Below are 13,274 nucleotides of genomic sequence, written 5' to 3'. Positions count from 1 at the left end.
TATACTTAGCAAGATAATCTTTCTGGAGACTTGAGAATAACCTATTTTTTGCAGCAGTCTGCCTTAGCTTAGTCCACACAACGTAAGTGTTTACAGACAGCACAGCTGGAGAGCTACCAGCCTTACATGAACTTTTCAGTCTAGTATCTAGAAGTTAACTGTAAAAGGAAAAGACTGCCAGGTGCAGTGGCACACGCCTTTAACCCCAGCACTCAGGAGGCAGAAGCAGGCGGATCTCAGTGAGTTTGAGGCCAGCATGATCTACAGAGATTTCTATGACAGCCAGGGCTGTTACACAGAGAAACTCTGTCTCAAATAACCAAAAATAAACAAACAAATGAATAAATACCCAAGAGATGCAACCTCTTTTTTATATATATATATAAATGTTACAGTCTTAGTGTTTTTGGCTATTTGTATTTGACATCCTTGAAGTTGATATTTTTCCTATCTTGGTGCATCTAAATTTCTGAATGTAAATCAATCTCCATCACATATTGTCATTATCAACTTAGAACACCTATCTAGGCCTAAAAACATCTTAACCCCTAAACAATTAAGCTTCATTGTAAAACTAAGCTACCTGGTCTTCAACTCCCTCAGAGACTTGAGAAGCAGTAAACTTGATTAGCTGAGTATGTCAGGAGTGCAGGTTAGTAGCTTTCCAAATGAAAAGATGACAGAGACAGTTTTCTACCTGAAAAGTCACCCAAAATTCTCTATATCATTGGAGCATCTTCTTTAGCCTTCAGGCCCAATATATCTGACAGACATATTTGTGAGGCAGGAACTACTGAGGCCTTGCTTACCCTGTCTTGGCAGTTTTGCCGTCGACTCTGCCTACATCCAAGCTTGCCCTTTTTTTAGGCAGAATTCTGTCTGTGGTAGAAATGAGGGCCTTTTGCCCAGTGGCTACTTTGCCACATTTGAAGCCATCTCCATAAGGAGGTTCTTTGATGCTCATCATCTTCTTTGAGGTAAGCTGGGTGTTGCCAGGAGTTAACCTGTCTCATTGTCTGTGAATCTTTAAAGTAATAAAAAACCTTTTGAATGCCATATTCTGCATGTCTCTGGGGTTTTTGAAGACCTTGTCTTTCTATAGAGTCATATCTATCTGATGTACCTAAGATGTATATTTTTGTGATAAAAGTAGACTAGCAATTGACATGACCATGATTTAATCTACTAACATTTAATTTGTATAACTTATTTCTCCTAAACAGCTTGATAGCACTTTAAAGCACTGGAAGTAAGCCTTGTGTTATAATTGAGTTATATGGGCACAATACCTCATAGTAGAGTAGAAATATATACATATAATGTTTGCTAAGAATAATCGTACATTTGAATTCTATACCACTGTATCTAGAACTTTTTTGCATCTATATACAAAATTCTATATCAGTGAATTAAAAATATCTTGTGAGTGACAACTGGGGATGAGGGAGGCGGCTATAATCAGGGTGTGAAGAATTTAAACTGCAGAACAAGCAGGTAACTTATACTGCTAATCCCACCATATGGGACTAGCTCTGAGACTGGCTGAAACGTGAATGTCTAGGCATAGACAATGATTCTTGTTGACTAAAGAACCCCTACGAATTACTATTAGATGCTATTCTTCATGTGGCATGAACGAAGATTTACAGATGTCTTCCTTTCCTGCTCATACAAAGAGCAGAAATCCAGCCTTAATTGTTCCGTGCATCACGCACCCCTTTTATACACTTATAATTTTAGGACTGTATAAAGCTGTGAGAAACTATATGCTGTCAGAGCAAAAGAACCAGGCCCTGACATTGGATCAGACCTGACAGGGTGCATTCCTCACAGCATCCTGGATGGACATTGACATTCTGTTTGAAGAAAATGGTTGACAAGAAAGAAGGGGGAATATGGAAATGTACAGGGAAGATAGAACAAAAGTAGATTAGTGAATCTACTCCTCAACTTAATGCCTCAATTGTCACTCACAAGAGATGCAACCTCTTTAGAATGTATCGCAAATAACAGGCAGAAAACACCACCAAACAAAACTATGTTCCTCCCTCTCGTGGCCAAGAAAGGAAGTGAGCGGTCAGTAAACAGAACAGAAAAGATCCTAACTCAATCTGCACGGGTTAAGAAGATAATGTGGTGCTCATCATCATCTTTGAGGTAGGCTGGGTGTTGCCAGGAGTTAACCTGTCTCATTGTAAATGTATCTTTGAAATAATAAAAACATCTTTAAATGCCATATTCTGTAGGTCTCTGAGGTTTTTTAAGACTCTAACTATTTTATATTATCTTTCTATAGAATCATATCTATCTGTTACACCTAGGATATATATTCTTGTGATAAAAATAGACTAGTAATTGATATGACCATGATTTGATCAACTAACAATTAACTTGTATAACTTACCCTAAACAACCTATGACAGCACTTTCAAAGTATTGGGCGTAAGCCTAGATTTATATGGAGATGGCTTCAAATGTGGCAAACCAGCCACCGGGTTTCTACCACAGACAGAATTCTGCCTAAAAATGGGCAAGCCTGGATGCAGGCAGGGTCAATGGCCAAACTCTGGCAAGACAGGTTAAGCAAGTCCTCAATAGTTCCTGCCTCACAAATATGTCTGTCAGATATATTGGGCCAGAAGGCTGAAGATGATGCTCCAACGTTATAGAGAACTTTGGGTGACTGTTCAGGCAGCAAACTGTCTCTGTCATCTTCTCATTTGGGAAGCTGCTAACCTGCATGCCCTGTATACTCAGGTATTTAATTTTATTCCTTCTCAGATCTCTGACGGGGCTGAAACCAGATAGTTTAGTTTTACAATTAAGCTTAGTTGTTTAGAGGTTAAGGTGTTTTTAAGTCTAGATAGATGTTTTAAGTTGATAATGACAAGATATGATAGATATTGATTGGCATTCAGAATTTTAGACTCATCAAAATAGGAAAGATATTTTTTTCAAGGTTGCCAAATACAAATAGCCAAAACACTATATAACATGTATATAATTCCTGATTGTTTCATGATACTTCTTGCTGTAGGTAGTTTGTTGTAGATATGTGTAATAATATAAATGTATATGTAAAAAAATATTTAATAAAAAAATTAAGCAGGGTGGTGGTGGTGCACGCCTTTAATCCCAGCACTCGGGAGGCAGAGGCAGGTGGATCGTTTGAGTTTGAGGCCAGCCTGCTCTACAAAGTGAGTCCAGGACAGCCAAAGCTACACAGAGAAACCCTGTCTCAAAAAACTAAAAAAAATTAAAAAAAAAAAAAAAAAAAGAAAGATAATGCAGACCCCTACACATATGCAGCAGATATGCAGTGTGGTCAACATGTGGGTCCCTAACAGTGGGAGCAGGGGCTCTGATGCCTGCCTCTGGATGCCTGTCCCCTAGCTGAGCTGCGTTGTCAGGCCTCAGTGGGAGGGAATGTGCTTAGTCCTGCTATGACTTGAAGTGCCAGGGTGAGTTGGTACCCCTTGGGGGGGGGGGGGCTACTCTTGGTGGGAGTAAGGGAGGTGCATGTGAGAATGGGACCAGAAAGAGAGGAGGGAAGGGCTGGGATCAGACTATAAAGTGATTAAATAAGTAAAAAAAAAAAAAAAAAAAAAAAAGGAAGATAATGCACACAATGACAACTTGCCAAATACTTATGAAAATATAAACTCGTGAGACAAATGCTTCCTTTCAGCAATACAACAACACAGCAAGGTAAGCCTGCTACCCGCTCGCCTGTCCTTTTACTTACCAGACGATGAACAGAACATTCCAGTGCTGAGCACCAAGAAGGCCAGCATCATTCGACTCACATGCAGCCCAAATTTCTTGCACACAGCCCTGGAAGAAAGATAAAGGCCATGAATACTGTGGACACGAAGAGATAGACATTGCAAAGCAAAGAAGAAATGGAGGCCTATGTGAGAAACGACATTGAAGAGCTAATGTCAAATACAGAACTGTCTTGAGTCATTAGGAATTCCATGTGTACAAGAAACCCAGGCCTCTTACGCCTAGCACAAAAAAACAAAGCTCCTTACTTAGGAGGAAACTCATTAGGAATTTCATGTGCCTAACAGACAGCTTCTTACTCTTGGCACAGAAGAAAAGCTTCTTCTTTAAGAAGAGCTCCACAGTTAAAAGTATGTAGGGAAACAGCATGATATGGTGAGAAATAACCAACCTCAGGTTCAGGCAGTTTCAAATTCTGGCCCTGCCATTTACCAGCAGTGGCTAGTTCTGTAATCTGCAAGATTCCACATCTGTAGGACGAGAACAGCAACCACACCTACGTACAGTTTCTATGAGGGTTAATGCCGGAAAAACACTTAGTAAAGTGCCTAGCATGAAGTTGCTCAGTAAGTGGTTGTTCTCAACCCAGATGATATAAAAGCAGAGGGGGGATGGCAGGGCGTGGTGGCGCACGCCTTTAATCCCAGCACTTGGGAGGCAGAGGCAGGCGGATCTCTGTGAGTTTGAGGCCAGCCTGGTCTACAAAGTGAGTCCAGGACAGCCAAGGCTACACAGAGAAAGCCTGTCTCAAAAAATGAAACAAAAACAAAGCAGAGAGGATAATACAAGTGCTTAAAGGTTTAAGCAGTGAGGGGGAGGGGAGATGAAGAAGATGAGGAGTGCATACCTGTGATCCCAGCACTCGGGGAGGCAGAGGTTGGAGGATCTCTGAGTTTTAGGCCAGTCTGGTCTACAGCCAAGGCTACACAAAGAAATCCTGTCTCAAAAATGGAAGAGGCAGGGAGAACTAAAAATGTATGAAAAACTCTATGGAAGCCTACTACTCTGCCAGCTAATCAAAATATATCATTCCCTTTTTTTATTTTTTAAATAAGGTTTTAACAGAGGTATCCTACATGAGCAGACAATGCTGTTCCCAAAAGACATGGATTATTAAATGAAAATACCAACACCAGGCATGAGTTTTATTTTTACTGGAGGGTGCTGGGAATTGAACCCAGGACCTCTCAAAGAGCAGCTAGTGCTCTTAAATGTGGAGCCATCTCTCGAGCCCTAGGTCTGAGTGTCTTTTAATATGTCAAGGCACTATTAAATTTTTTACGTGTTACATTTGAAAAGGGCAGCTATTTTATTGTTAGAATACTAAATGCTTAATGGAATCATTAATAGGCAATCAACCGAGAGCTACTTGGTCTGGGGCACTGCACTGAGTGCAAACACTGGCAACAGTCTCCCATGAGCTCAGCTCTAGGGAAGAAGTGAACCAACCCTCCACTTAGAGCCAAAAATACGGTCCCACTAAATCCTGCTGGATCAGTGAGGCACGTACTGCAAACATCGGCACCAAGGTGAACAGAACCAAGCCTCCTCCTCAGTTGCTTTTCAGACATGTTGTACCCTTCAGCCAGCACACTAGGAGGCAGAGGGGCAGCTGCCTGAGCTGTCAGATCACTGTGCTACAGGGTCCAGGCAGAGGGGCAGCTGCGTGAGCTGTCAGCTACAGGGTCCAGGCAGAGGGGCAGCTGTGTGAGCTGTCAGCTACAGGGCCCAGGCAGAGGGGCAGCTGTGTGAGCTGTCAGCTACAGGGCCCAGGCAGAGGGGCAGCTGTGTGAGCTGTCAGCTACAGGGCCCAGGCAGAGGGGCAGCTGTGTGAGCTGTCAGCTACAGGGTCCAGGCAGAGGGGCAGCTGCGTGAGCTGTCAGCTACAGGGTCCAGGCAGAGGGGCAGCTGTGTGAGCTGTCAGCTACAGGGCCCAGGCAGAGGGGCAGCTGTGTGAGCTGTCAGCTACAGGGTCCAGGCAGAGGGGCAGCTGTGTGAGCTGTCAGCTACAGGGCCCAGGCAGAGGGGCAGCTGTGTGAGCTGTCAGCTACAGGGTCTAGGCAGAGGGGCAGCTGCCTGAGTTGTCAGATCACCGCGTTAGAGGGCCCAGTACTTCTGAATGCAGATACTCACTTATAAAAGTAAAGTTCACAAATACAGCTCACAAAAGCCAGGAGACATCTCAAAAAGTAGAAAACAAGAATCTGAAAGAAACCCAGAGTGAAAAAACAGAGGTTAACAAGGGGCTGGTGAGGATGAAAGGCCTCATCTGTGGTCAGTAAACTTACTGTGAACCGGTACAGTCTCCTGAAAAGCCATATTTATTGAGAATCACACAAATTTTCAAATCCCCAGGCTCGGTGTACCTACTTTTACTGTAAGAGAGGTAGGAGCCTCCAGGCTTTAAGAACACCTATTGCAGCATTATTTAGTAAAGACTACAAAATATCCAATTATAAATAAATATACAACTATTCACGCCATATCTATGTCAGCGAGAATACTGAACAAATGTCAACACTCAGGGTAGCAAAGATGGGAAACACCTTGATATGTTGTTCATTTGTTGCTCACTCACCAAGTCCTCTCCTTCTCCCTCCCGCTCCCCTTCTAAGCCAGGGTCTCACACTGTCGCTCAGGCTATGCTGGAACTCACTGCGGATCCCAGGACAACGTCAAACCTGTAACAAACCTCTTCTCTCAGCCTCCCAAGTGCTAGGACTGTGCATATAAGCTGCCTCGCCCAACTAGCCAGCACTTGGCAAACAGCCATTACACTTTAAATACTGATTATTTATAAAATACACTAGCATTACAGCTATGGAAACTACATGAATATGAAAGGCTATAGAAAGACGCACAACGGTAAGAGGAGATGTGGCAGCCTACTGGGATTGAATCGTTTTAACTCCTAGTTCCTAAGTGTCTAATACGGGTTAATCAATTCTATAATGGCCTACGTTTAATAAAAATATAACAATAAGAGTTATATTGACTAGGTTTTAAGACTTACTTTTTAAATTGTATGTATTTCTGAGTGTTTTGCCTGCATGTATATGTGTGCACCCCTTCCATGCAGTGCCCAAGGAAGCCAGAAGAGGGCATCAGATCCCCTGGAACTGCAGTTAGAGATGGTCTTGAATGCAGGTCCTCTGGAAGAGCATCCAATGCTCTTGAACTCACTGAGCCACCCCTCAGCCCCTTGACTAACTTCCCAGATTTGGAGCTAGAGACATGACTGCACAACTATGAGTGCATGCTATACAAGCAAGAAGCCATGAACTCAAACATGGCACCCATGTGAAAGCTAGGTATGGACGGCCATGTGTTTTTGTACTTCACATCCGGAGGCAGAGACAGGCAGCTCCTAGGGGCTCACTAACCATCTCCTAGGAACAATGGAGAGCTTCAGGTGTAGTGAGACACCCTGTGTCAAGGGTATAAGGTGTAGAATAGGAGATACCCAACATTTCCTCTGGCCTCTGCACTTGTGCACAGGCACACATGCTCACAGACACACAAACCTACACAAACCTACACAAACCTACACAAACCTACACAAACCTACACAAACCTACACAAACCTACACAAACCTACACACACACACACACACACACACACACACACCCCTCTTCCCAAATTTGGCAGAAGGCTTAAACCTAGATATTCAAGTAACTTAATGAAGTCCAAGCAAAACAAATTCAGAAAAAAAACTTCACACATGCTGTCAAACATTTTTATCCAAAGCAGGGTCAAGTTTCAGTTAACTCTTGAACACTCTGCTTAAAATAGACCCTCTTGATATGCTATCCCATCATGCACTGCACTTTTCTCCCACTCTTCCCCAGAGAACCATAATTCACAAGAAGACAGACTCAACTTGGTCACTACCATAATCTATACTAAATAAAAGCTGCTCTATCAGTCTCTGTGGAGTGATGAACACATAAACAGTCCTTAAGAGCAGAGGGGCAGTGAGCCGGCTCGGTGGGTTAAAAAGTGCTCACTGCTCAAGTCTCACAACCCGGGTTTGATCCGAGGCACCTACAGCAAAAGGACAGAACCGAATCCAAATAGATTGTCCTCTGACCTCTGCATGGCTCACACACTCACACTCTCCCATGACATACACACACAACTTAGAAGAAAAACAAAAAACAGTTGGGCCTGATGGCCTCCAGACACAGTAACTTAGGAACTGTGGGAAAAAGTACTTGAGTTCAAAAGTTCCAACATAAGCCAGGCATGGTGGCGCACGGCTTTAATCCCAGCACTCGGGAGGCAGAGGCAGGAGGATCGCTGTGAGTTCAAGACCAGCCTGGTCTACAAAGTGAGTCTAGGACAGCCAAGATAACATAGAGAAACCCTGTCTCAAAAAAACAAACAAACAAAAAAACCCACAAAAGTTCCAGCATTGTCTACAAAATATGACAAGACACTATCTGAAAGAGGAGAGAAAAAGAAATCAACCTTTTAACCGTCTACAGGTTTTTGCTCTTTTCAAAGCTGCTCCCAGACTTACCTCATGATCGATGGCACTGCTGTCAGGTGAGCCTCCCCTTACCTTATTAGTCTGCAGGATCCGCGCATGAAATGCAGCTGGCCAGGCATGCAGCAGCAGGTAAGCGTAGGAGCGGATGGCATACACCGGGGAATATTCCCACGTCTGAAACCCCTTCCCATAGATGAGGTAGTGTGTCTGAAAGCAGAGACAGGTGCGTTCAGGGTTATACTAGCAAAGCCCCTCTTGAGGGGCTACAGATGAAGATCCTTTGTTGACATTGTTGGAGACAAAATGTTGAGAATGACCATTCGTAACTAATGCATAAGAAAAGAAACAAATGGCCTCATATTTTTAAACTAAGCTAAAATTTTACTATATTTATTTTCATAAAAGAATGTTTAATGAAAACAGAAAAACCGTAAATCTTTTATTTTCCTTAAATTACACACACAATGCATGTTTTCTGATACAAGATGTGATCGGATAACTTTTCTTCCAAACTTTCTGTAATAGAAAATCACCAAAAAACACATAAATGTATAAATCAAGAAACAGCATCCCAAGTGCACGATTAGTAAGGCTACTCTTGCTGTGATGAAACACCATGACCCAAAGTAACTTGTGGAGGAAAGGGTTCATTTCCTCTTTTTTTTAAAAAAAGATTTATTTATTTATGTATACAGTGCTGAAGAGGGCATCAGATCACATTATAGATGGTTGTGAGCCACCATGTGGTTGCTGGGAATTGAACTCAGGACCTCTGGAAGAACATTCAGTGCTCTTAACCACTGAGCTGTCTCTCCGGCCCCCATTTCTTCTTTCTTATCATTGTATTTTTCATTATTTAAAGCAATTTTCAAATTCAAATATATTTTGGTCATGTTCTCCCTCACTTTTTAAGTTCTTTCTAAAAAAAGAAGCAAAGGCCCAAGACAACAACAAAACCAAGAAAACAAAATAAAGACACATCCAAAGAAGAGGAAAAAAAAAGTAAAAACCCAAACTCCAAACTGGAACCAAATAAAAGACACACACAAACTGTAGAGACCAATTGGTCAGTCACTCCCGAACATGAGTCCTGCCCTGGAGGGATTGATACACCCAGTGTCACTCTATTGGAGAAAACTGACTTTCCCTCTCTCAGCAGGTATAAATGACAGGTCAGTTTTAACCTTTACCCCAGTGGCTAGGTTTTCATTCATTCATTCATTAAAAACAAAAACACAAACAACAAAATAGAATATAATAAACTAAAACAAAACTATGACACAGAAGTTGGACAAGACCAACCAACAGAGGGAAACTCAGAGCTCCATATGAGACTTCACCAGCTAAAGCAGTGAGGGCAGGAACTCAAGCAGGGCAGGAACCTGGAGGCAGGAGCTGATGCAGAGGCCATGGAGGGGTGCGGCTTACTGGCTTGCTCCCCATAGCTTGCTCTGCCTGCTTTCTTATAGAATTCAGGACCATCAGGCCAGGGATGGCACCACCCACAACGGGATGGGCTCTCCCATACAGATCACTAATTAAGAAAATGCCCTACAGGTTTGCCTACAGTCAGGTCTTATGGAGGCATGTTCTCAATTGAGGCTCCCTCCTTTTCTAATGACTCTTGCTGTGTCAAGCTGACCTTAAACTGTTTTGGCAAACATCTGAAGAAATAAATTTAAAAGGTTGATAGAACAGGCACTGGAAAGAATGTTCAGCAGTGAAGAGCAATGGCTGCTCTTCCAGAGGACCTGAGTTCAATTCCCAGCACCCACATACCAGCTCACAACTATCTGTAACTCCAGTTCGAGGGATCCATAACCCTCATATACACATACATGCAGACAAAACACCAATGTACATAAAATAAATAAATCATTAAAACAAACACTCTTGTTGTTAAAAAAAAAAAAAAAGTTGGAAAAATGTAGCTTCCCTCTAGTGGGATTTAGACCTGAGGAAAATGCATAACTATTCTCCTCAAGTTTTGGAGTAATTGTTACCTTTAAACCCTACATCCACAAGTATTACTTAGACTTATGGAACCATTATAAAAAATAATTATACGTTTCACCTTTGAGTATGCCAGCTAAAGGTCATAGACTTCAATAGTAATAAATCAACAGTTTGGGCGTAAGACCTTTCTTACTTATGTGTGGATATTTGCATGAGTGTATGCTACACGTGTGTGCTGTAGAGATCAGAAGGAGGCATCAGATACTTTTTTGGAGACACAGTATCTCTATGTAACCCTGGCTGTCCTGGAACTCAGTATCTAGACCAGTCTGGCCTCGAACTCGTAAGAGATCTTACCGCCTTTACCTCCAGAGTGCCGTGATTAATGGTGTGTGTACCATACTAGGCTGTCATGTTTTGGAGCAGCTGGCATTTGAACCATAATCCTCATGATTGAGCATTAACCACTGAGCCATCTCTCCAACCACAAATCAACAGCTTTTAGGACACAAAGGTGAAAGCGATTCATGTCAGTCTTTTTCACTTACACTTTATGTTTGTTAATTAGTCCCAAGGATCAGGTTCAAAGACCAAACCCCAGACCTAGAGGCTAGGGACACATGCGCTTGCTTCACATGCCTAAAACCTTGGGCTAGATCGCTAAGGACTGGGAAAACTAAACCGTCTAATGAGATCACCTACTGGCTCCCAGTAGTTGAAGGTCTCATCGCAGTCCGAGATGTTGCTCAGAAGGGCAGCGCACAACCTTGCTGAGAGCAGACACTTGAAAGCCGTGGATCCTTCAGGGGCCCAGACTTGCCCTGCTTTATTTCCAGACCTGCCCGGAAGACAAAGCAAAACCATTAATATATCAGGAAGGTCCTGCTAGAGAGCAATGCAATAAAGCCATTCACCTAAAAGAAGGAACAGCTTGTCGTGCTTGAGCAGAATGAATAAGGAATTGGGTTTTCAAACACATCTTCCATTTCCTCCTGCCTTTAAGGTACACACCTTGGCCTGTTTCACCTCGAGCCACCTAATGCTCTCACTCTCCATTTTTTCCTTAAGGTCATTCCTTGCCACAAGTTTAATCTATTTCCTCCTTCAAATGAATAGAGGTCCAACACAAAGTGCAGATGCACACCTCCTCTGATCCCAAATTCTGACAGTCCCTTTAATGCATACCTAATCTACAGGCAGGCTCGAAGTTTGATGAAAGCAAGGGCTTGAGGCCCAGCATGGTGAGGAAGAAAAATAGCAAATAGCTTCTGGGAAAATAAAGGCGCCGCCGTGAGCCTCGGGTGTAAAAGGCATACTCCCCTGCCAACAGCTGCCACAGAGGCTCAGCTAACTCGACCAGCACGAAGCCTGCTGCTCAAATGGGCCTGAACCAGAAGCATGACACACCCTCGCTCCAGTGAAGCAGGGAAGCAGTGAAGCAGCAAACTCGCTCCGGCGACTGGCAGGAGTTAGAGCCCCAGCTTGTGGCGGAGACCCAGGCAGGAAGCAAAGCCCTGGCGGGAAGCGGAGCCACCGTGGGGACCAGAGGCCCAGTCGGGGGACTGAGACCTGGCGGGAAGCAGCCACCGTGGGGAACAGAGCCCGGGCGGGGGGCAGAGCCCCGGCGGGAAGCGAAGCCACCGTGGGAAGCAGAGCCTCGGCGGGGGACAGAGCCCGGGAAGGGGCCGGAGCCCCGGCGGGAAGCGGAGTCACGGTGGGGAACAGAGCCCGGGCGGGGGGCAGAGCCCAGGCGGGAAGCGGAGCCACCGTGGGGACCAGAGCCCGGGCAGGGGACAGAGACCTGGCGGGAAGCATCCACCGTGGGGAGCAGAGCCCGGGCGGGGGACAGAGCCCAGGCGGGAAGCGGAGCCACCGTGAGAAGCAGAGCCCGGACCGGGGACAGAGCCCCACTAAGGAGCAGAGCCCCCGCCCGCCGCAGAGACACCCCCCCCCCCCCCCGTGGCCGCCCGACCCTCCCGCCGGCCACGCCCTCCCGCCGCACACGCACTCTGGCCGCGGCTCCGCGCCGGTCTCCCGGCTGCCCAGCAGCTCCCGCAGCTTCTCCGCGGCCGGGCCCGCGTCCCCGCCGCCACCGCCGCCGCCCTTGAGTCGCTGCCGGGCCCTTCGGCTCGCCATGCCTAGCGTCGGGGAAAGGGTCGAACTCCGTACGCTATGAAACAGGCGGAGGCGTAGACATTGCTTGGCTAGGAAACGGTGTCCGCCGAAGGACAAAAAGCTTTGACATGCGCAGAAAAGATTTAAATACTGTGTCACTAGACCAATTGGGACGGAGGCTGGGAGCAGCAGCCTTGGCTAGCCCTCCCACTTCTGACGCTGCGTATTTCTCCCTTCCTTTAATTTGCTCCCTCCACTTCTCGGCCCGCCACACTGACCTACGCTACAAAGTGTTGTGTGTGGGGTTATTCCACACAGCTACCTACCCAAGGAGAGGTCCCTAAAAGGTTACGTTTACATTTCACACCTTGACTTGTCTGGTTGAGTGGAACAGAGGCAGCCAATAGCGCCTGAGAGACAAACCTGTAAAGCCAGAATACAGGCTGAAAGATGAAAGCCTGAGGAAATGCGAGGCACAAGGCTGTAGACGGTAGGCGGTTTACATACAAGCTTTTTAATGCTCTCAGCTACTTTGCTTTTAGGAAGCCAAGATCCAAAGTTTCTTGGCTAAAAAATGGAGCTATATTCCAATAGAAGGCCAAGTACAAACACATACTATTCTCACTACATAAACAAGCAAACCTTTGCTGGAGTTTTGGGGGTTTTTTTTGGTTTTTGTTTTTAAAAGGGGGAAGGGGCTTGGACTTGATTTCTGAGGTATTTTACAAAGACAATTCTAGGTGATTATTCATCCAATCCTAACAGTCAATGCTGTCTACCTATGGAAATCCACACAGGGTTATAGAGGGAACACTGAGTTTCACAGAGTCCCAAAAGGTTATAATGTCACACTTCCTGTCTTAAAAAAGGAGACTGCCATACAAAGTCATTAAGTACCAAGCCCAGACAGCCAACCTAGGTAGA

At 44.8% G+C, this 13,274-nt stretch overlaps 1 protein-coding gene across 1 annotated transcript in view; it reads right to left on the bottom strand.

Annotated features, from left to right (window-relative positions):
- The window catches only part of Alg9 (ALG9 alpha-1,2-mannosyltransferase), a 64,623-nt gene extending 52,157 nt beyond the window's left edge, over window positions 1–12,466 (bottom strand). The window contains exons 1-5 of the mRNA XM_051156430.1: window positions 12,244–12,466; window positions 10,938–11,073; window positions 8,352–8,486; window positions 5,920–5,990; window positions 3,746–3,834 (exon numbers count right to left, since the gene is read on the bottom strand). Coding sequence (XP_051012387.1) covers window positions 3,746–3,834; window positions 5,920–5,990; window positions 8,352–8,486; window positions 10,938–11,073; window positions 12,244–12,371 — 559 coding nt within the window. The 5' untranslated portion in view covers window positions 12,372–12,466. The remainder of the gene's footprint in view (window positions 1–3,745; window positions 3,835–5,919; window positions 5,991–8,351; window positions 8,487–10,937; window positions 11,074–12,243) is intronic.
- Window positions 12,467–13,274: the final 808 nt, after the last annotated feature.

The sequence above is a fragment of the Acomys russatus genome, chromosome 14 (assembly GCF_903995435.1).
Source record: "Acomys russatus chromosome 14, mAcoRus1.1, whole genome shotgun sequence".
In the NCBI taxonomy this organism is placed as follows: domain Eukaryota; kingdom Metazoa; phylum Chordata; class Mammalia; order Rodentia; family Muridae; genus Acomys; species Acomys russatus.
This window is presented reverse-complemented; position numbering and strand designations above follow the sequence as displayed.